The sequence below is a fragment of the Salmo salar genome, chromosome 05, assembly GCF_965601325.2.
Source record: "Salmo salar chromosome 05, fSalSal1, whole genome shotgun sequence".
Classification (NCBI taxonomy): domain Eukaryota; kingdom Metazoa; phylum Chordata; class Actinopteri; order Salmoniformes; family Salmonidae; genus Salmo; species Salmo salar.
In genome coordinates, this window is record NC_138295.1 from 427,411 (window position 1) to 453,554 (window position 26,144).

The window sequence follows — 26,144 nt, forward strand, 5'->3', positions numbered from 1 at the left end:
GTGAAGGCTACATACAGGGGGTACCGGTACAGAGTCAATGTGGAGGCTATATACAGGGGGTACCGGTACAGAGTCAATGTGGAGGCTACATACAGGGGGTACCGGTACAGAGTCAATGTGGAGGCTATATACAGGGGGTACCGGTACAGAGTCAATGTGGAGGCTACATACAGGGGGTACCGGTACAGAGTCAATGTGGAGGCTATATACAGGGGGTACCGGTACAGAGTCAATGTGGAGGCTATATACAGGGGGTACCGGTACAGAGTCAATGTGGAGGCTATATACAGGGGGTACCGGTACAGAGTCAATGTGGAGGCTATATACAGGGGGGTACCGGGACAGAGTCAATGTGGAGGCTATATACAGGGGGTACCGGTACAGAGTCAATGTGGAGGCTATATACAGGGGGTACCGGTACAGAGTCAATGTGGAGGCTATATACAGGGGGTACCGGTACAGAGTCAATGTGGAGGCTATATACAGGGGGTACCGGTACAGAGTCAATGTGGAGGCTATATACAGGGGGTACCGGTACAGAGTCAATGTGGAGGCTATATACAGGGGGTACCGGTACAGAGTCAATGTGGAGGCTATATACAGGGGGTACCGGTACAGAGTCAATGTGGAGGTTATATACAGGGGGTACCGGTACAGAGTCAATGTGGAGGCTATATACAGGGGGTACCGGTACAGAGTCAATGTGGAGGCTATATACAGGGGGTACCGGTACAGAGTCAATGTGGAGGCTATATACAGGGGGTACCGGTACAGAGTCAATGTGGAGGCTATATACAGGGGGTACCGGTACAGAGTCAATGTGGAGGCTATATACAGGGGGTACCGGTACAGAGTCAATGTGGAGGCTATATACAGGGGGTACCGGTACAGAGTCAATGTGGAGGCTATATACAGGGGGTACCGGTACAGAGTCAATGTGGAGGCTATATACAGGGGGTACCGGTACAGAGTCAATGTGGAGGCTATATACAGGGGGTACCGGTACAGAGTCAATGTGGAGGCTATATACAGGGGGTACCGGTACAGAGTCAATGTGGAGGCTATATACAGGGGGTACCGGTACAGAGTCAATGTGGAGGCTATATACAGGGGGTACCGGTACAGAGTCAATGTGGAGGCTATATACAGGGGGTACCGGTACAGAGTCAATGTGGAGGCTATATACAGGGGGTACCGGTACAGAGTCAATGTGGAGGCTATATACAGGGGGTACCGGTACAGAGTCAATGTGGAGGCTATATACAGGGGGTACCGGTACAGAGTCAATGTGGAGGCTATATACAGGGGGTACCGGTACAGAGTCAATGTGGAGGCTATATACAGGGGGTACCGGTACAGAGTCAATGTGGAGGCTATATACAGGGGGTACCGGTACAGAGTCAATGTGGAGGCTATATACAGGGGGTACCGGTACAGAGTCAATGTGGAGGCTATATACAGGGGGTACCGGTACAGAGTCAATGTGGAGGCTATATACAGGGGGTACCGGTACAGAGTCAATGTGGAGGCTATATACAGGGGGTACCGGTACAGAGTCAATGTGGAGGCTATATACAGGGGGTACCGGTACAGAGTCAATGTGGAGGCTATATACAGGGGGTACCGGTACAGAGTCAATGTGGAGGCTATATACAGGGGGTACCGGTACAGAGTCAATGTGGAGGCTATATACAGGGGGTACCGGTACAGAGTCAATGTGGAGGCTATATACAGGGGGTACCGGTACAGAGTCAATGTGGAGGCTATATACAGGGGGTACCGGTACAGAGTCAATGTGGAGGCTATATACAGGGGGTACCGGTACAGAGTCAATGTGGAGGCTATATATACAGGGGGTACCGGTACAGAGTCAATGTGGAGGCTATATATACAGGGGGTACCGGTACAGAGTCAATGTGGAGGCTATATACAGGGGGTACCGGTACAGAGTCAATGTGGAGGCTATATACAGGGGGTACCGGTACAGAGTCAATGTGGAGGCTATATACAGGGGGTACCGGTACAGAGTCAATGTGGAGGCTATATACAGGGGGTACCGGTACAGAGTCAATGTGGAGGCTATATACAGGGGGTACCGGTACAGAGTCAATGTGGAGGCTATATACAGGGGGTACCGGTACAGAGTCAATGTGGAGGCTATATACAGGGGGTACCGGTACAGAGTCAATGTGGAGGCTATATACAGGGGGTACCGGTACAGAGTCAATGTGCAGTGGGTACAGGTTAGTTGAGGTACTTTGTACATGTAGGTGGGGTGAAGTGACTATGCATAGATAATAAACAGCAAGTAGCAGCAGTGTACAAAAGGGAGGAGGGGGGGGGGGGGGGGGTCAATGTAAATAGTCCAGTGGCCATTTTATTAATTGTTCAGCAGTCTGATGGCTTGGGGTTAGAAGCTTTATTTAGTAAAACACTTGTAAATCAGAGATGTAATACATCATTCTATGATAGTAACATCACTATAATAAAGGATGTACAGATAATATGGATTAGAGAGTAGTGTTACCATAACATCACTGTGAAGGTAACTAATGATGTGACCTTCACAGCGTCGTCCATAACAGACACTCTGTTAGTTACCTATATTAATGTGTATTATGTTACCTTCACAGCGTCGTCCATAACAGACACTCTGTTAGTTACCTATATTAATGTGTATTATGTTACCTTCACAGCGTCGTCCATAACAGACACTCTGTTAGTTACCTATATTAATGTGTATTATGTTACCTTCACAGCGTCGTCCATAACAGACACTCTGTTAGTTACCTATATTAATGTGTATTATGTTACCTTCACAGCGTCGTCCATAACAGACACTCTGTTAGTTACCTATATTAATGTGTATTATGTTACCTTCACAGCGTAGTCCATAACAGACACTCTGTTAGTTACCTATATTAATGTGTATTATGTTACCTTCACAGCGTCGTCCATAACAGACACTCTGTTAGTTACCTATATTAATGTGTATTATGTTACCTTCACAGCGTCGTCCATAACAGACACTCTGTTAGTTACCTATATTAATGTGTATTATGTTACCTTCACAGCGTCGTCCATAACAGACACTCTGTTAGTTACCTATATTAATGTGTATTATGTTACCTTCACAGCGTCGTCCATAACAGACACTCTGTTAGTTACCTATATTAATGTGTATTATGTTACCTTCACAGCGTAGTCCATAACAGACACTCTGTTAGTTACCTATATTAATGTGTATTATGTTACCTTCACAGCGTAGTCCATAACAGACACTCTGTTAGTTACCTATATTAATGTGTATTATGTTACCTTCACAGCGTAGTCCATAACAGACACTCTGTGTACACAGCGTTTACAGATAGAATACGATCCAACTCCAATATCCTCCTGAAGCTCATACAGGTCTGAGAACTGGGCTGATCCACCATGCATCTAGAGACAGAGACAGAGACAGAGAGAGAGAGAGAGAGACAGGGGGAGAGAGAGAGAGACAGGGGGAGAGAGAGAGAGAGACAGGGGGAGAGAGAGACAGGGGGAGAGAGAGAGAGAGAGACAGGGGGAGAGAGAGAGAGACAGAGAAAGACAGAGAAAGACAGAGAAAGACAGGGCGAGAGAGAGACAGGGCGAGAGAGAGACAGGGCGAGAGAGAGACAGGGCGAGAGAGAGACAGGGCGAGAGACAGCGAGTGAGACATAAAATGGCATCAAAAGGTACATCAAATTCTACATACCAATTAGGATCTGGCTACAAATACTTGAATCAGTTACAGAACTCATTGCCCTTTACAGTTGTGAGGTCTGGGGTCCGCTCACCAACCAAGAATTCACAAAATGGGACAAACACCAAAACATTCTCTGTGTACAACGTAAAACACCAAATAACGCAGAGCTGAATTAGGCCAATACCCACTAATTATCAGAATCTAGAAAAGAGCCGTTAAATTCTACAACAATCTAAAGGAAGCGATTCCCAAACCTTCCATAACAAAGCCATCACCTACAGAGAGATGAACCTGGAGAAGAGTCCCCTAAGCAAGCTGGTCCTGGGGCTCTGTTCACAAACACAAACAGACCCCACAGAGCCCCAGGACAGCAACACAATTAGACCCAACCAAATCATGAGAAAACAAAAAGATAATCACTTGACACATTGGAAAGAATCAACAATAAAACAGAGCAAACTAGAATGCTATTTGGACCTAAACAGAGAGAGAACACAGTGGCAGAATACCTGACCACTGTGACTGAGCCAAACTTAAGGAAAGCTTTGACTATGTACAGACTCAGTGAGCATAGCCTTGCTATTGAGAAAGGCCGCCGTAGACAGACCTGGCTCTCAAGAGAAGACAGGCTATGTGCACCCTGCCAACAAAATGAGGTGGAAACTGAGCTGCACTTCCTAACCTCCTGCCAAATGTATGACCATATTAGAGACACATATTTCCCTCAGATTACACAGATCCACAAAGAATTATAAAACAAAACCAATTTTGATAAACTCCCATATCTACTGGGTGAAATACCACAGTGTTCCATCACAGCAGCAAGATGTGACCTGTTGCCACAAGAAAAGGGTGACCAGTGAAGAACAAACACCATATTTAAATACAACCCATATTTATGTTTATTTATTTTCCTTTTTGTAATTTAACCATTTGCACATTATATATATGAGACATTTGAAATGTCTTTATTCTTTTGGAACTTTTATGAGTGTAATGTTTACTGTGAATTTTTATTGTTTATTTCATTTTTGTTTTATCTATTTCACTTGATTTGGCAATGTTAACATACGTTTCCCATGCCAATAAAGCCCTTAAATTGAATAGAAAAATTGAGAGAGACAGAGAGCAAGAGAGAGATAGCAAGATCCCGAGAGAGAGACCGGGAGAGAGACCCCGACAGACCGAGAGGAAGACCCCGACAGACCGAGAGGGAGACCGGGAGACATTATAATTAAGAATTTGTTCTTAATTGACCTGTCTGGTACAATAAATAAAAGCAAGAGTCGAGAGAGAAAGTAGTAATATAACAAATCACAAGTTACATAATATGGAATGTGTACCTACACTGTACCAATATCATGTCAAATGAGGTAGTTATCCTCTACGGGATCGGCACATTTGGGCGATACAATATTTTGAACAGAAATGCAATGGTTCATTAAATCAGTCTAAACTTTGGACGTACACTGCTGCCATCTAGTGGCTAAAATCTAAATTGCGCCTAACCTGGAATTTTTATTTATTTATTTATTTATTTCCTTTATTTTATTCATCACCTTTATTTAACCAGGTAGGCAAGTTGAGAACAAGTTGTCATTTACAACTGCGACCTGGCCAAGATAAAGCAAAGCAGCTCGACACATACAACAACACAGAGTTACACATGGAGTAAAACAAACATACAGTCAATAATACAGTAGAAAAATAAGTCTATATACAATGTGAGCAAATGAGGTGAGATAAGGGAGGTAAAGGCAATAAAGGCCATGGTGGCAAAGTAAATACAATATAGCAAGTAAAACACTGGAATGGTAGATTGGCAGTGGAAGAAAGTGCAAAGTAGAAATAGAAATAATGGGGTGCAAAGGAGCAAAATAAATAAATAAATACAGTAGGGGAAGAGGTAGTTGTTTGGGCTAAATTACAGATGGGCTATGTACAGGTGCAGTGATCTGACAGCTGGTGCATAAAGCTAGTGAGGGAGATAAGTGTTTCGAGTTTGAGATTTTTGTAGTTCATTCCAGTCATTGGCAGCAGAGAACTGGAAGGAGAGGCAGCCAAAGGAGTAATTGGCTTTAGGGGTGACCAGAGAGATATACCTGCTGGAGCGCGTGCTACAGGTGGGTGCTGCTATGGTGACCAGTGAGCTGAGATAAGGGGGACTTTACCTAGCAGGGTCTTGTAGATGACCTGGAGCCAGTGGGTTTGGCAACGAGTATGAAGCGAGGGCCAGCCAACGAGAGCATACAGGTCGCAGTGGTGGGTAGTATATGGGGCTTTGGTGACAAAACGGATGGCACTGTGATAGACTGCATCCAATTTATTGAGTAGGGTATTGGAGGCTATTTTGTAAATGACATCGCCGAAGTCAAGGATCGGTAGGATGGTCAGTTTTACGAGGGTATGTTTGGCAGCATGAGTGAAGGATGCTTTGTTGCGAAATAGGAAGCCAATTCTAGATTTAACTTTGGATTGGAGGAGTTTGATGTGAGTCTGGAAGGAGAGCTTACAGTCTAACCAGACACCTAGGTAATTGAACCCTGTGGCACTCCCATAGAGACTACCAGAGGCCCGGACAACAGGCCATCCGATTTGACACATTGAACTCTATCAGAGAAGTAATTGGTGAACCAGGCGAGGCAATCATTTGAGAAACCAAGGCTATTGAGTCTGCCGATGAGGATGTGGTGATTGACAGAGTCGAAAGCCTTGGCCAGGTCAATGAATACGGCAGCAAAGTATTGTTTCTTATCGATGGTGGTTACGATGTCGTTTAGGACCTTGAGCGTGGCTGAGGTGCACCCATGACCAGCTCTGAAACCAGATTGCATAGCGGAGAAGGTACGGTGGGATTCGAAATGGTCGGTGATCTGTTTGTTGACTTGGCTTTCGAAGACCTTAGAAAGGCAGGGTAGGATAGATATAGGTCTGTAGCAGTTTGGGTCAAGAGTGTCCCCTCCTTTGAAGAGGGGGATGACAGCAGCTGCTTTCCAATCTTTTGGAATCTCAGACGACACGAAAGAGGTTGAACAGGCTAGTAATAGGGGTTGCAACAATTTCGGCAGATAATTTTAGAAAGAAAGGGTCCAGATTGTCTAGCCCGGCTGATTTGTAGGGGTCCAGATTTTACAGCTCTTTCAGAACATCAGCTGGCTGGATTTGGGAGAAGGAGAAATGGGGAAGGCTTGGGCGAGTTGCTGTGGGGGGTGCAGTGCTGTTGACTGGGGTAGAGGTAGCCAGGTGGAAAGCATGGCCAGCCGTAGAAAAATGCTTATTGAAATTCTCAATTATAGTGGATTTATCGGTGGTGACAGAGTTTCCTATCCTCAGTGCAGTGGGCAGCTGGGAGGAGGTGTTCTTATTCTCCATGGACTTTACGGTGTCCCAGAACTTTTTTTGAATTTGTGTTGCAGGAAGCAAATTTCTGCTTGAAAAAGCTAGACTTGGCTTTTCTAACTGCCTGTGTATATTGGTTTCTAACGTCGCTGAAAAGTTGCATATCACGGGGGCTGTTCGATGCTAATGCAGAACGCCACAGGATGTTTTTGTGTTGGTTAAGGTCAGTCAGGTCTGGAGACAACCAAGGGCTATATCTGTTCCTGGTTCAACATTTTTTGAATGGGGCATGCTTATTTAAGATGGTGAGGAAGGCACTTTTAAAACCTCTTGGGGCTAGGGGGCAGTATTGAGAATTTTGAAAAAAATATGTGCCCATTTTTAACTGCCTCCTACACCAACTCAGAAGCTAGAATATGCATATTATTGTTCAGGTTTGGATAGAAAACACTCTGAATTTTCTAAAACTGTTTGAATGGTGTCTGTAAGTATAACAGAACTCATATGGCAGTCAAAACCCTGAGACAAATTCTGACAGGAAGTGGATACCTGATGTGTTGAATTACCTTTAAGCCTATGCCATTGAAACACACAGGGGCTTATTAATTGTTGAGCACTTCCTATGGCTTCCACTAGATGTCACCAGTCTTTAGAAAGTGTTTTGAGTCTTATACTGTGAGAACTGAACGAACAAGAGCCTTGGAACGGTGATGGCCGATTAGACTCTTGCGCACGAGTTCATGTTGGGTACTCTCGTTCCAAAACGTTTTAAAAGAGAATGCAAACGTCCGCCTTGAATATTATTCATGTTCTGGTTAAAAAAGGCACTAATGATTTATGCTATACAACGTTTGACATGTTTGAACGAACGTAAATATTTTTTCCCCCCTCGTTCATGACGAGAAGTCCGGCTGGCATAGATCATGTGCTAACAACACGGAGCTTTTTGGACATAAATTATGAGCTTTTTCGAACAAAACTACATTTGTTATGGCCCTGGGATTCCTGGAAGTGACATCTGATGAAGAGAATCAAAGGTAATGGATTATTTACATAGTATTTTCGATCTCTCCAACATGGCGGTTAGTCTGTATCGCAAAGCGTATTTTTCTGGGCGCAGTGCTCAGATTATTGCAAAGTGTGATTTCCCAGTAAGGTTATTTTTAAATCTGGCAATCCGGTTGCGTTCAAGAGATGTAAATCTATAATTCTTTGAATGACAATATAATATTTTACCAATGTTTTCGAATAGTAATTATTTAATTTGTTGTGCTGCTTGACTGGCGGTTATTGGAGGGAAACGATTTCCTCAACATCAACGCCATAGTAAAACGCTGTTTTTGGATATAAATATGAACTTGATAGAACAAAAAATGCATGCATTGTCTAACATAATGTCCTAGGAGTGTCATCTGATGGAGATTGTCAAAGGTTAGTGCATCATTTTAGCTGGTTTTCTGCTTTTGGTGACGCCGGTCTTTGAATTGACAAAACATTACACACAGCTATTGTCAATGTACTCTCCTAACATAATCTAACTTTATGCTTTTGCCGTAAAGCCTTTTTGAAATCGGACAACGTGGTTAGATTAAGGAGATGTTTATCTTTCAAAGGGTGTAAGATAGTTGTATGTTTGAGAAATTTGAATTATGACATTTAATTGTTTTCAAATTTGGCGGTCTTGATATTTCACCTGTTGTTGATTGGGTGTACCAGGGGTGGGACGCTTGCGTCCCACATAGCCCATAGAGGTTAAAGAATGACCAGGCATCCTCTACTGATGGAATGAGGTCAATATCCTTCCAGGATACCCGGGCCAGGTCGATTAGAAAGGCCTGCTCGCTGAAATGTTTCAGGGAGCGTTTGACAGTGATGAGTGGAGGACGTTTGACCGCTGACCCATTACGGATGCAGGCAATGAGGCAGTGATCGCTGAGATCTTGATTGAAAACAGCAGAGGTGTATTTGGAGGGCAAGTTGGTTAGGATGATATCTATGAGGGTGCCCGTGTTTACGGCTTTGGGGTTGTACCTGGTAGGTTCATTGATAATTTGTGTGAGATTGAGGGCATCAAGCTTAGATTGTAGGATGGCTGGGGTGTTAAGCATGTCCCAGTTTAGGTCACCTAGTAGCACGAGCTCTGAAGATAGATGGGGGGCAATCAGTTCACATATGGTGTCCAGGGCACAGCTGGGGGCAGAGGGTGGTCTATAGCAGGCGGCAACGGTGAGAGACTTGTTTTTAGAGAGATGGATTTTTAAAAGTAGAAGTTCAAATTGTTTGGGTACAGACCTGGATAGTAGGACAGAACTCTGCAGGCTATCTCTGCAGTAGATTGCAACACCGCCCCCTTTGGCAGTTCTATCTTGTCTGAAAATGTTGTAGTTAGGGATGAAGATTTCAGAGTTTTTGGTGGACTTCCTAAGCCAGGATTCAGACACGGCTAGGACATCCGGGTTGGCAGAGTGTGCTAAAGCAGTGGATAAAACAAACTTAGGGAGAAGGCTTCTAATGTTAACATGCATGAAACCAAGGCTTTTACGGTTACAGAAGTCAACAAATGATAGTGCCTGGGGAATAGGAGTGGAGCTAGGCACTGCAGGGCCTGGATTCACCTCTACATCACCAGAGGAACAGAGAAGGAGTAGGATAAGGGTACGGCTAAAAGCTATGAGAATTGGTCGTCTATGACGTCCAGAATAGAGAGTAAAAGGAGCAGGTTTCTGGGGGCGATAAAATAGCTTCAAGGTATAATGTACAGACAAAGGTATGGTAGGATGTGAATACAGTGGAGGTAAGTAAACCTAGGCATTTAGTGATGATGAGAGAGATATTGTCTCTAGAAACATCATTGAAACCAGAAGATGTCATAGCATGTGTGGGTGGAGGAACTGAGAGGTTGGATAAGGTATAATGAGCAGGGCTAGAGGCTCTACAGTGAAATAAGCCAATAAACACTAACCAGAACAGCAATGGAGAAGGCATATTGACATTAAGGAGAGACATGCTTAGCCGAGTGATCATAAGGGTCCCGTGAGATTCAGACAGCTAGCCGGACCATAGGTTGCAAGCTGGCAGAAGATGGAGGGAGGTCTGTTTTTAGCCACCTCGTGCGTTTCCGTCTGTAGATTAGTGGGGTTCCGTGTGGTAGGGGGGACCAATCCAATTGCCAAAATAGTTATAGCTATAGTGGCCAAAGAAAATTGTCCGATAGACCTATTCAGATAGCAGCCGATAAGACAGCTAACGATTAGCGGGCAGCAGATGGGCGTTCAGGTTACGTCGCGACGGAGGGGCCAGTTGGATAACTCCCTCGGGCAGATAACGTCGGTAGTCCAGTTGTGAAGGCCCGATGGGGCTCCGCATCGGCAGTAAAAACGGGTCCGGATACGTGATTGTAGCCCAGGAGTGGCTGATGGAACTCTTCAGCTGGCTAGCTCCGGAATAATTGATGTTAGCTCCGGGACCGACGTTAGCCAATAGTCACTCGGGTAGCAGCTAGCTAGCTGCAAGATCCAGGTGTAAATGTCCAGAGCCTGCGGTAGAAATCCGGGGATATGGAGAGAAAATAGGTCCGGTATGCTCTGGTCTGAGTCGCGTTGTACAAAACTGGCGATAGCTTTTCAAGCTAAGGGATAGCTGATGACCGCCAACCGTGGCTAGCTGAACTCCAACGTTAGCCAGTGAACTGGCCAGCCTCTGGCTAACCGCTGGCTAGCTTCTGTTGTGGATTTCAGATTTGAGGTAAATAATACTTTTTTTTTTTTAATTGGTGAGGCGGGTTGCAGGAGAATGTTTTGAGGTTGAGTTTTTAGAATAAAAAAATATATAAAGATATGCGAATAAAAGATGTAAATATACACGGGACACAACAAGACGAAGGACAAAGACGTCTGACTGCTACGTCATCTTGGAATAGTACATTATGGCCTTTCTATTGCATTTTAAAGATGGGAGAAAAAAATACATTTAAAGAAAACGTTTTTGTATTATCTTTTACCAGATCTAATGTGTTATTTTCTACTACATTCATTTTACATTTCCACAAACTTCAAAGTGTTTTCCTATCCTTGCTTCAGGTCCCGAGCTACAGGCATTTAGATTTGGGTATGTCATTTTAGGCGAAAAATGGAAAAAAAAGGGTCCGATCCTTAAATGAAGTAGTAGGTCGTTTAGTGGTAGCATACAGTTCGGATACACTTCTACACTCCATCCCCCAGGTGGCAGCACCAACAGAGTCAAGGGCTGTGAGAGAGAAAATTAATTGAAACATTCAAGCGTGTGAACATGTACTAAAGGCACAATGTTGAGCAGTGGGGAGCCGTGTGTGTGTGTGTGTGTGTGTGTGTGTGTGTGTGTGTACCTGTACTATAGGTAGGATGCTGAGTAGAGGAGAGCCCTTCTTGTCATCCAGAGAGGCTGGAGCCACAAAGCTGAACCCTTTAAACAGCTGATGGGCATTGGCACTGGGAGGAATACCTGGGGAGTCTACACACACCCAGACACACCCACACGAGATGTGTGTTAGCAATAGAAGGAACACCTGGAGAATCTAGACTGTGACCCACACACCAAGTCACTAACAGCCATCTACAGTCACCCAACCCTCATGTACCTTTGGGTGTTTTAGCGGTGAATTCTGGGTCGAAGCAGAACGTGTCGTCAGGCTTCCCTGCTGCTGGTTTGAACGGAGGCTGGAGCTCTGTCCTGTATAGCTTCTAGGGAGGGAGGGAGGGAGGGGGGGAGAGAGAGAGGGAGGGGAGAGAGAGAGTGAGGGGAGAGAGAGAGTGAGGGGAGAGGGGAGAGGGAGGGGAGAGGGGAGAGAGAGAGGGAGGGGAGAGAGAGGGAGGGGAGAGAGAGAGGGAGGGGAGAGAGAGAGGGAGGGGAGAGAGAGAGGGAGGGAGAGAGAGAGAGAGAGGGAGAGAGAGAGGGAGGGGAGGGAGGGAGGGGAGAGAGAGAGGGAGGGTTAAGCTGAGATATTCATATTTCATTTCCGTTCCAAGTCATAATGAACAGTCTAAAGACACAGAGAGAGAGACACAGAAAGAGAGAGAGCGAGACATTCCCAGTGGGTCAGAAGTTTACATACACAATTAGTATTTGGTAGCATTGCCTTTAAATAGTTTAACTTGGATCAAACGTTTCAGGTAGCCTTCCACAAGCTTCCCACAATAAGTTGGGTGAATTTTGGCCCATTCCTCCTGACAGAGCTGGTGTAACTGAGTCAGGTTTGCAGGCCTCCTTGCGCGCACACGCTTTTTCAGTTCTGCCCACAAACTTTCTATAGGATTGAGGTCAGGGCTTTGTGATGGCCACTCCCATACCTTGACTTTGCTGTCCTTGAGCCAATTTGCCACAACTTTGGAAGTATAGTTGGGGACATTGTCAATTTGTAAGACCCATTTGCGACCAAGCTTCAACTTCCTGACTGATGTCTTGAGATGTTGCTTCAATATATCAACATAATTTTCCTACCTTATGATGCCATTTATTTTGTGAAGTGCACCAGTCCCTCCTGCAGCAAAGCACCCCCACAACATGATGCTGCCACCCCCGTACTTCACAGTTGGGATGGTGTTCTTCGGCTTGCAAGCCTCGCCCTTTTGCCTCCAAACACAACGATGGTCATTATGGTCAAACAGTTCTATTTTTGTTTCATCACACCAGAGGACATTTCTCCAAAAAGTACAATCTTTGTCCCCATGTGCAGTTGCAAACCGTAGTCTGGCTTTTTTATGGCGGTTTTGGAGCAGTGGCTTCTTCCTTGCTGAGCAGCCTTTCAGGTTATGTTGATATAGGACTCGTTTTACTGTGGATATAGATACTTTTGTACCCGTTTCCTCCAGCATCTTCACAAGGTCCTTTGCTGTTGTTCTGGGATTGATGTGCACTTTTCACACCAAAGTACGTTCATCTCTAGGAGACAGAACGCGTCTCCTTTCTGAGCGGTATGACGGCTGCGTGGTCCCATGGTGTTTATAGTTGCGTACTATTGTTTGTACAGATGAACGTGGTACCTTCAGGTGTTTGGGAATTGCTCCCAAGGATGAACCAGACTTGTTGAGGTCTACCATTTTATTTTCCTGAGGTCTTGGCTGATTTCTTTAGATTTTCCCATGATGTCAAGCAAAGAGGCACTGAGTTTGAAGGTAGGCCTTGAAATACATCCAAGGTACACCTCTTATTGACTCAAATGATGTCAATTAGCAGAAGCTTCTAAAGCCATGACATAACTTTCTGGAATTTTCCAAGCTGTTTAAAAGGCACAGTCAACTTAGTGTATGTAAACTTCTGACCCACTGGAATTGTGATACAGTGAATTATAAGTGAAATAATCTGTCTGTAAACAATTGTTGGAAATATTACTTGTCATGCACAAAGTAGATGTCCTAACCGACTTGCCAAAACTATAGTTTGTTAACAAGAAATTTGTGGTTGAAAAACAAGTTTTAATGACTCCAACCTAAGTGTATGTAAACTTCCGACTTCAACTGTACATGAACAAATACAAATCTTAGAATCAACTATTAAGTACGACCAGAACACACTGGATTCTCCAATTACATTGAATGAACTATAGGACAAAATTTAAACCCTCCAACCCTAAAAGGCCTGTGGTGTTGATGGAATCCTAAATGAAATTCTAAAATATACAGACCACAAATTCCAATTGGCTATATTTAAACTCTTCTCAGCACCGGCATCTTCCCCAATATTTGGAGACAAGGACTTATCACCCCAATCCACAAAAGTGGAGACAAATTTGACCCCACTACCGTGGGATATGCGTCAACAGCAACCTTGGGAAAATCCTGTGGATTATCATTAACAGCAGACTCGTATATTTCCTCAGTGAAAACAGTGTATTGAGCAAATGTCAAATTGGCTTTTTACTAAATTACTGTACGACAGACCACGTTTTCACCCTGCACACCCAAATTGACTAACAAACAAAGTCTTATCATGCTTTGTTGACTTCATAAAAGCTTTAGACTCAATTTGGAATGAGGGTCTGCTATACAAATTGTTAAAAAGTGATGTTAGGGGAAAAACAAGACATTATAAAATCCATGTACACAAACAACAAATGGGTTAAAATTGCCAACAACAAAAAAAATTCTTCCCACAGCACCGTGGGGTGAGACAGGGATGCAGCTTAAGCCCCACCCTCTTCAACATATATATCAACGAATTGGCGAGGGCATTAGAACAGTCTGCAGCACCCGGCCTCACCCTTACTAGAATCTGAAGTCAAATGTCTACTGTTTGCTGATGATCTGGTGCTTCTGTCCCCAACCAAGGAGGGCCTACAGCAGCACCTAGATCTTCTGCACAGATTCTGTCAGACCTGGACCCTGACAGACCTGGGCCCTGACAGACCTGGGCCCTGACAGACCTGGGCCCTGACAGAAAATCTCAGTAAGACAAAAATAATGGTGTTCCAATAAAAGTCCAGTTGCCAGGCCCACGTTTGTTTTCTCCCGTGTTTTGGTACCCTTCCCCAGATCTATGCCTCGACAAAATCCGGTCTCAGAGCTCTTCGAACAATTCCTCATGGCTTGGTTTTTAGCGTGTTATGGCTAGGGGGCAGTATTTTCACGGCTGGATAAAAAACGTACCCGATTTAATCTGGTTACCACTCCTACCCAGTAACTAGAATATGCATATACTTATTACATATGGATAGAAAACACCCTAAAGTTTCTAAAACTGTTTGAATGGTGTCTGTGAGTATAACAGAACTCATTTGGCAGGCAAAAACCTGACAAGGTTTCATGCAGGAAGTGGCCTGTCTGACAAGGTGTCGTTCTTCTTGTCTCTGTTTATTGAAGAGTGAGGATCTTAGCTGTCCCGTGACACTTCCTACGGCTGCCATAGGGTCTCAGAAGGCGGTAAAAAGCTGAATCGTGGCTTTGCAGGCTCTGGCTGAAACAAAGTAGCGCGTTTGGGTAGTGGCTGGTTACAGTACTGTGAGACTCAGGCTCGTGCCCGCGTCGACCGAAAGCTTTGTTTACTTTCCTCTGTTTAGCTAAAAGGAGATTCCCGGTCGGAATATTATCGCTTTTTTACGAGAAAAATGGCATAAAAATGGATTTTAAACAGCGGTTGACATGCTTCGAAGTACGGTAATGGAATATTTAGATTTTTTTTGTCACGAATTGCGCCATGCGCACGACCCTGATTTACCATTTCAGATAGTGTCTGGGACGCACGAACAAAACGCCGCTATTCGGATATAACGATGGATTATTTGGGACCAAACCAACATTTGTTATTGAAGTAGCAGTCCTGGGAGTGCATTCTGACGAAGACAACAAAAGGTAGTCAATCTTTTATAATAGTAAATCTGATATTGGTGAGTGCTAAACTTGCCGGGTGTCTAAATAGCTAGCCCGTGATGCCTGGGCCATGTACTTAGAATATTGCAAAATGTGCTTTCACCAAAAAGCTATTTTAAAATCGGACGTATCGAGTGCATAGAGGAGTTCTGTATCTATAATTCTTAAAATAATTGTTATGCTTTTTGTGAACGTTTATCGTGAGTAATTTAGTAAATTCACCGGCAGTGTTCGGTGGGAATGCTAGTCACATGCTAGTCACATGCTAATGTAAAAAGCTGGTTTTTGATATAAATATGAACTTGATTGAACAAAACATGCATGTATTGTATAACATAATGTCCTAGGGTTGTCATCTGATGAAGATCATCAAAGGTTAGTGCTGCATTTAGCTGTCTTCTGGGGTTTTGTGACATTATATGCTAGCTTGAAAAATGGGTGTCTGATTATTTCTGGCTTGGTACTCTGCTGACATAATCTAATGTTTTGCTTTCGTTGTAAAGCCTTTTTGAAATCGGACAGTGTGGTTAGATAAAGGAGAGTCTTATCTTTAAAATGCTGTGAAATAGTCATATGTTTGAAAAATTGAAGTTTTTGTATTTTTGAGGAATTTGTAATTCGCGCCACGCCTATCATTGGATATTGGAGCAGGTGTTCCGCTAGCGGAACGTCTAGATGTAAGAGGTTAACTGTTCAGTCTGTTCAGTGTTATCTGTTCAGTCTGTTCAGTGTTATCTGTTACTTCCTAATAGTTTTTTATATTGTTTTGTGTCTTCTCACTTTAGTTTGTTTATTTCACTTGCTTTGGCAATGTAAACATGTTTCCCATGCCAATTAAAGCCCTGTTGAATTGAATTGAGAGAGCGAACGAGCAACATAAAGGCCCAGCCACCAGCCCATATTAAACCCTCCCCTTCCTCCTGGTCTCAGCCAATTGTCTCCTGCTGGCTCATAAACACTCCCCACTGAAATATTAACACACACACTGTCAGACCTCTGCCCAGACACATACCTAGCACTCCACACCTAGCACTCCACACCTAGCACTCCACACCTAGCACTCCACAGACCAATCCTAAGTAAGCCGTCTGTTAGGTGGGAATGGGATGCATTTTGTGTGTGTGTGTGTGTGTGTGTGTGTGTGTGTGACTCACATTCCAGTCGATTGATGAGAAGAAGGCGTGACGTTTGATCTCCTCCACCCCGTCGGCCCCAGCCCCTACACAGATACAGAACACCGTCAGTAACAACACACACACACACACACCTACAACGAGACAACCGCCAGTAACACACACACACACACACACACACACACACACACACACACACACACACACACACACACACACACACACACACACACACACACACACACACACACACACGAGACAACCGTCAGGAACACACACACTCTCACCCATGTGGTTAATTTGTGTGACCGTTCTATCAGTGTTTTGTTACTTGTCATGTTTTGTGTTGTTTGTGGACCCCAGGAAGAGTAGCTGCTGCCTCTGCAAAAGCTAATGGGGATCCATAATAAACAGGAACTAATGGGGATCCATAATAACACAGGAACTAATGGGGATCCATAATAAACAGGAACTAATGGGGATCCATAATAAACAGGAACTAATGGGGATCCATAATAAACAGGAACTAATGGGGATCCTAATAAACAAAGAAACTTACCCAGGCGGTTAGCAGGGTTGCGTTTAAACAGCATTCTCAGCAGACTCTGGGCTTCTAGACTCAGGAACTGAGGCATCCCTAACTTAGCTCTGAGGGAGAGAGGGAGAGAGGGAGGGAGGGAGGGAGGAGAGAAGACAGGAGGGGAGAGAGAAGACAGGAGAGAAGAGAGCGAGTGAAAACAATGACCTGAACAAATGTCAAATTGGCTTCTTACCAAAATATCGTACGACAGACCACGTATTCACCCTGCACATCCTAATTGAAAAAGAAATGCTAATAAAAAGTGAAGTCTTCTCATGCTTTATTGATTAAAAAAAAAAGCTTGAGACTCATTTTGGCATGAGGGCCTGCTGTATAAACTGGTGGAAAGCGGCATAAAGGGAAAACCGACAATATTATAAAATCAATGTACACAAATAATGTGCGCGGACAAAATAAACAAAAAACAGATTTCTTCCTTTAGGGCCGGAGGGGTGAGACAGGGATGCAGCTTGAGTCCCACCCTCTTCACCAACCAAGGAGGGCCTACAGCAGCACCTAGATCTGTCCCCAACCAAGGAGGGCCTACAGCAACACCTAGATCTGTCCCCAACCAAGGAGGGCCTACAGCAGCACCTAGATCTGTCCCCAACCAAGGAGGGCCTACAGCAGCACCTAGATCTGTCCCCAACCAAGGAGGGCCTACAGCAACACCCAGATCTGTCCCCAACCAAGGAGGGCCTACAGCAGCACCTAGATCTGTCCCCAACCAAGGAGGGCCTACAGCAGCACCTAGATCTGTCCCCAACCAAGGAGGGCCTACAGCAGCACCTAGATCTGTCCCCAACCAAGGAGGGCCTACAGCAACACCCAGATCTGTCCCCAACCAAGGAGGGCCTACAGCAGCACCTAGATCTGTCCCCAACCAAGGAGGGCCTACAGCAGCACCCAGATCTGTCCCCAACCAAGGAGGGCCTACAGCAACACCTAGATCTGTCCCCAACCAAGGAGGGCCTACAGCAGCACCTAGATCTGTCCCCAACCAAGGAGGGCCTACAGCAACACCTAGATCTTCTGCACAGATTATGTCAGAATTGGGCCCTGACAGTAAATCTCAGTAAAACAAAAAGAATGGCATTTCAAAAAAGGTCCAGATGCCAGGACCACGACCATAAATTCTACCTAGACACCGTTGCCTTAGAGCACACAAAGAATTATACATACCTCGGTCTAAACATCAACACCACAGGTAACTTCCACAAAGCTATTAATGATCTGAGAGACAAGGCAGAAGGGCCTTCTACGGCATCAAAAGGAACATAACATTTGACATCCCAATTAGGATCTGGCTACAAATACTTGAATCAGTTACAGAACCCATTGCCCTCTATGTTTGTGGTCCACTCACCAAACAAGAACATACAAAACAGGAACAAACACCCAATTGAGAATTCTGCAAAAAATATCCAGAATTTGGACTATACCTACAAATGATCAAAATCCATAAAATAACTTAAATTCTACAACCACCTAAAAAGAAGCGATTCTCAAACCTTCCATAACAAAGCCATCACCTACAGAGAGATGAATGTCTGCCAGCTGGTGCAGGGACTCTGCTACAGACCCCACAGAGCCCCTGGACAGCAACACAATTAGACCAAACCAAAGCACGAGGGGAAAAAATATATATAATTGATACATTGGAAAGAATCAACAACAAAACAGAGCAAACTGGAATGTTATTATGGCCCTATACCACTCCATCCCTGATACAACATGTTATTATGGCCCTATACCACTCCATCCCTGATATAACATGTTATTATGGCCCTATACCACTCCATCCCTGATATAACATGTTATTATGGTCCTATACCACTCCATCCCTGATACAACATGTTATTATGGTCCTATACCACTCCATCCCTGATACAACATGTTATTATGGCCCTATACCACTCCATCCCTGATATAACATGTTATTATGGTCCTATACCACTCCATCCCTGATACATGTTATTATGGTCCTATACCACTCCATCCCTGATATAACATGTTATTATAGCCCTATACCACTCCATCCCTGATATAACATGTTATTATGGCCCTATACCACTCCATCCCTGATATAACATGTTATTATGGCCCTATACCACTCCATCCCTGATATAACATGTTATTATGGTCCTATACCACTCCATCCCTGATACAACATGTTATTATGGCCCTATACCACTCCATCCCTGAGACAACATGTTATTATGGCCCTATACCACTCCATCCCTGATACAACATGTTATTATGGCCCTATACCACTCCAACCCTGAGACAACATGTTATTATGGTCCTATACCACTCCATCCCTGAGACAACATGTTATTATGGCCCTATACCACTCCATCCCTGATATAACATGTTATTATGGCCCTATACCACTCCATCCCTGATATAACATGTTATTATGGCCCTATACCACTCCAACCCTGATACAACATGTTATTATGGTCCTATACCACTCCATCCCTGATATAACATGTTATTATGGCCCTATACCACTCCATCCCTGATATAACATGTTATTATGGCCCTATACCACTCCATCCCTGATATAACATGTTATTATGGCCCTATACCACTCCATCCCTGATATAACATGTTATTATGGCCCTATACCACTCCATCCCTGATACAACATGTTATTATGGCCCTATACCACTCCATCCCTGATACAACATGTTATTATGGCCCTATACCACTCCATCCCTGATACAACATGTTATTATGGCCCTATACCACTCCATCCCTGATATAACATGTTATTATGGCCCTATACCACTCCATCCCTGATATAACATGTTATTATGGCCCTATACCACTCCATCCCTGATATAACATGTTATTATGGCTCTATACCACTCCATCCCTGATATAACATGTTATTATGGCCCTATACCACTCCATCCCTGATACATGTTATTATGGCCCTATACCACTCCATCCCTGATACAACATGTTATTATGGTCCTATACCACTCCATCCCTGATATAACATGTTATTATGGCCCTATACCACTCCATCCCTGATATAACATGTTATTATAGCCCTATACCACTCCATCCCTGATATAACATGTTATTATGGCCCTATACCACTCCATCCCTGATATAACATGTTATTATGGCCCTATACCACTCCATCCCTGATATAACATGTTATTATGGTCCTATACCACTCCATCCCTGATACAACATGTTATTATGGCCCTATACCACTCCATCCCTGAGACAACATGTTATTATGGCCCTATACCACTCCATCCCTGATACAACATGTTATTATGGCCCTATACCACTCCAACCCTGAGACAACATGTTATTATGGTCCTATACCACTCCATCCCTGAGACAACATGTTATTATGGCCCTATACCACTCCATCCCTGATATAACATGTTATTATGGCCCTATACCACTCCATCCCTGATATAACATGTTATTATGGCCCTATACCACTCCAACCCTGATACAACATGTTATTATGGTCCTATACCACTCCATCCCTGATATAACATGTTATTATGGCCCTATACCACTCCATCCCTGATATAACATGTTATTATGGCCCTATACCACTCCATCCCTGATATAACATGTTATTATGGCCCTATACCACTCCATCCCTGATATAACATGTTATTATGGCCCTATACCACTCCATCCCTGATACAACATGTTATTATGGCCCTATACCACTCCATCCCTGATACAACATGTTATTATGGCCCTATACCACTCCATCCCTGATACAACATGTTATTATGGCCCTATACCACTCCATCCCTGATATAACATGTTATTATGGCCCTATACCACTCCATCCCTGATATAACATGTTATTATGGCCCTATACCACTCCATCCCTGATATAACATGTTATTATGGCTCTATACCACTCCATCCCTGATATAACATGTTATTATGGCCCTATACCACTCCATCCCTGATACATGTTATTATGGCCCTATACCACTCCATCCCTGATACAACATGTTATTATGGTCCTATACCACTCCATCCCTGATATAACATGTTATTATGGCCCTATACCACTCCATCCCTGATATAACATGTTATTATGGCCCTATACCACTCCATCCCTGATACATGTTATTATGGTCCTATACCACTCCATCCCTGATATAACATGTTATTATGGCCCTATACCACTCCATCCCTGATATAACATGTTATTATGGCCCTATACCACTCCATCCCTGATACAACATGTTATTATGGCCCTATACCACTCCATCCCTGATACAACATGTTATTATGGCCCTATACCACTCCATCCCTGATACAACATGTTATTATGGCCCTATACCACTCCATCCCTGATATAACATGTTATTATGGCCCTATACCACTCCATCCCTGATATAACATGTTATTATGGCCCTATACCACTCCATCCCTGATATAACATGTTATTATGGCTCTATACCACTCCATCCCTGATATAACATGTTATTATGGCCCTATACCACTCCATCCCTGATACATGTTATTATGGCCCTATACCACTCCATCCCTGATACAACATGTTATTATGGTCCTATACCACTCCATCCCTGATATAACATGTTATTATGGTCCTATACCACTCCATCCCTGATATAACATGTTATTATGGTCCTATACCACTCCATCCCTGATATAACATGTTATTATGGTCCTATACCACTCCATCCCTGATATAACATGTTATTATGGCCCTATACCACTCCATCCCTGATATAACATGTTATTATGGTCCTATACCACTCCATCCCTGATATAACATGTTATTATGGCCCTATACCACTCCATCCCTGATACAACATGTTATTATGGCCCTATACCACTCCATCCCTGATACAACATGTTATTATGGCCCTATACCACTCCATCCCTGATACAACATGTTATTATGGTCCTATACCACTCCATCCCTGATATAACATGTTATTATGGCCCTATACCACTCCATCCCTGATATAACATGTTATTATGGCCCTATACCACTCCATCCCTGATATAACATGTTATTATGGCCCTATACCACTCCATCCCTGATATAACATGTTATTATGGCCCTATACCACTCCATCCCTGATACAACATGTTATTATGGCCCTATACCACTCCATCCCTGATACAACATGTTATTATGGCCCTATACCACTCCATCCCTGATACAACATGTTATTATGGCCCTATACCACTCCATCCCTGATATAACATGTTATTATGGCCCTATACCACTCCATCCCTGATATAACATGTTATTATGGCCCTATACCACTCCATCCCTGATATAACATGTTATTATGGCTCTATACCACTCCATCCCTGATATAACATGTTATTATGGCCCTATACCACTCCATCCCTGATACATGTTATTATGGCCCTATACCACTCCATCCCTGATACAACATGTTATTATGGTCCTATACCACTCCATCCCTGATATAACATGTTATTATGGCCCTATACCACTCCATCCCTGATATAACATGTTATTATGGCCCTATACCACTCCATCCCTGATACATGTTATTATGGTCCTATACCACTCCATCCCTGATATAACATGTTATTATGGCCCTATACCACTCCATCCCTGATATAACATGTTATTATGGCCCTATACCACTCCATCCCTGATACAACATGTTATTATGGCCCTATACCACTCCATCCCTGATACAACATGTTATTATGGCCCTATACCACTCCATCCCTGATACAACATGTTATTATGGCCCTATACCACTCCATCCCTGATATAACATGTTATTATGGCCCTATACCACTCCATCCCTGATATAACATGTTATTATGGCCCTATACCACTCCATCCCTGATATAACATGTTATTATGGCTCTATACCACTCCATCCCTGATATAACATGTTATTATGGCCCTATACCACTCCATCCCTGATACATGTTATTATGGCCCTATACCACTCCATCCCTGATACAACATGTTATTATGGTCCTATACCACTCCATCCCTGATATAACATGTTATTATGGTCCTATACCACTCCATCCCTGATATAACATGTTATTATGGTCCTATACCACTCCATCCCTGATATAACATGTTATTATGGTCCTATACCACTCCATCCCTGATATAACATGTTATTATGGCCCTATACCACTCCATCCCTGATATAACATGTTATTATGGTCCTATACCACTCCATCCCTGATATAACATGTTATTATGGCCCTATACCACTCCATCCCTGATACAACATGTTATTATGGCCCTATACCACTCCATCCCTGATACAACATGTTATTATGGCCCTATACCACTCCATCCCTGATACAACATGTTATTATGGTCCTATACCACTCCATCCCTGATACAACATGTTATTATGGCCCTATACCACTCCATCCCTGATATAACATGTTATTATGGCCCTATACCACTCCATCCCTGATACATGTTATTATGGCCCTATACCACTCCATCCCTGATATAACATGTTATTATGGCCCTATACCACTCCATCCCTGATACATGTTATTATGGTCCTATACCACTCCATCCCTGATATAACATGTTATTATGGCCCTATACCACTCCATCCCTGATACATGTTATTATGGCCCTATACCACTCCATCCCTGATATAACATGTTATTATGGCCCTATACCACTCCATCCCTGATACATGTTATTATGGCCCTATACCACTCCATCCCTGATATAACATGTTATTATGGTCCTATACCACTCCATCCCTGATATAACATGTTATTATGGCCCTATACCACTCCATCCCTGATACAACATGTTATTATGGCCCTATACCACTCCATCCCTGATATAACATGTTATTATGGTCCTATACCACTCGATCCCTGATATAACATGTTATTATGGTCCTATACCACTCGATCCCTGATATAACATGTTATTATGGTCCTATACCACTCCATCCCTGATATAACATGTTATTATGGTCCTATACCACTCCATCCCTGATATAACATGTTATTATGGCCCTATACCACTCCATCCCTGATACATGTTATTATGGCCCTATACCACTCCATCCCTGAGACAACATGTTATTATGGCCCTATACCACTCCATCCCTGATATAACATGTTATTATGGCCCTATACCACTCCATCCCTGATACAACATGTTATTATGGCCCTATACCACTCCATCCCTGATATAACATGTTATTATGGCCCTATACCACTCCATCCCTGATATAACATGTTATTATGGCCCTATACCACTCCATCCCTGATACAACATGTTATTATGGTCCTATACCACTCCATCCCTGATATAACATGTTATTATGGTCCTATACCACTCCATCCCTGATACAACATGTTATTATGGCCCTATACCACTCCATCCCTGATATAACATGTTATTATGGCCCTATACCACTCCATCCCTGATACAACATGTTATTATGGCCCTATACCACTCCATCCCTGATACAACATGTTATTATGGCCCTATACCACTCCATCCCTGATATAACATGTTATTATGGCCCTATACCACTCCATCCCTGATATAACATGTTATTATGGCCCTATACCACTCCATCCCTGATATAACATGTTATTATGGCTCTATACCACTCCATCCCTGATATAACATGTTATTATGGCCCTATACCACTCCATCCCTGATACATGTTATTATGGCCCTATACCACTCCATCCCTGATACAACATGTTATTATGGTCCTATACCACTCCATCCCTGATATAACATGTTATTATGGCCCTATACCACTCCATCCCTGATATAACATGTTATTATGGCCCTATACCACTCCATCCCTGATACATGTTATTATGGTCCTATACCACTCCATCCCTGATATAACATGTTATTATGGCCCTATACCACTCCATCCCTGATATAACATGTTATTATGGCCCTATACCACTCCATCCCTGATACAACATGTTATTATGGCCCTATACCACTCCATCCCTGATACAACATGTTATTATGGCCCTATACCACTCCATCCCTGATACAACATGTTATTATGGCCCTATACCACTCCATCCCTGATATAACATGTTATTATGGCCCTATACCACTCCATCCCTGATATAACATGTTATTATGGCCCTATACCACTCCATCCCTGATATAACATGTTATTATGGCTCTATACCACTCCATCCCTGATATAACATGTTATTATGGCCCTATACCACTCCATCCCTGATACATGTTATTATGGCCCTATACCACTCCATCCCTGATACAACATGTTATTATGGTCCTATACCACTCCATCCCTGATATAACATGTTATTATGGTCCTATACCACTCCATCCCTGATATAACATGTTATTATGGTCCTATACCACTCCATCCCTGATATAACATGTTATTATGGTCCTATACCACTCCATCCCTGATATAACATGTTATTATGGCCCTATACCACTCCATCCCTGATATAACATGTTATTATGGTCCTATACCACTCCATCCCTGATATAACATGTTATTATGGCCCTATACCACTCCATCCCTGATACAACATGTTATTATGGCCCTATACCACTCCATCCCTGATACAACATGTTATTATGGCCCTATACCACTCCATCCCTGATACAACATGTTATTATGGTCCTATACCACTCCATCCCTGATACAACATGTTATTATGGCCCTATACCACTCCATCCCTGATATAACATGTTATTATGGCCCTATACCACTCCATCCCTGATACATGTTATTATGGCCCTATACCACTCCATCCCTGATATAACATGTTATTATGGCCCTATACCACTCCATCCCTGATACATGTTATTATGGTCCTATACCACTCCATCCCTGATATAACATGTTATTATGGCCCTATACCACTCCATCCCTGATACATGTTATTATGGCCCTATACCACTCCATCCCTGATATAACATGTTATTATGGCCCTATACCACTCCATCCCTGATACATGTTATTATGGCCCTATACCACTCCATC

At 43.3% G+C, this 26,144-nt stretch overlaps 1 protein-coding gene across 1 annotated transcript in view; it reads right to left on the reverse strand.

The window, feature by feature from the left end:
- Positions 1-26,144, reverse strand: part of rps6kal (ribosomal protein S6 kinase a, like) — an 85,756-nt gene that overhangs the window by 20,652 nt on the left and 38,960 nt on the right. The window contains exons 10-14 of the mRNA XM_045717794.2: positions 17,101-17,189; positions 16,563-16,627; positions 11,685-11,787; positions 11,433-11,557; positions 3,319-3,441 (exon numbers count right to left, since the gene is read on the reverse strand). Of these exons, the coding sequence (XP_045573750.1) occupies positions 3,319-3,441; positions 11,433-11,557; positions 11,685-11,787; positions 16,563-16,627; positions 17,101-17,189 (505 nt within the window). The remainder of the gene's footprint in view (positions 1-3,318; positions 3,442-11,432; positions 11,558-11,684; positions 11,788-16,562; positions 16,628-17,100; positions 17,190-26,144) is intronic.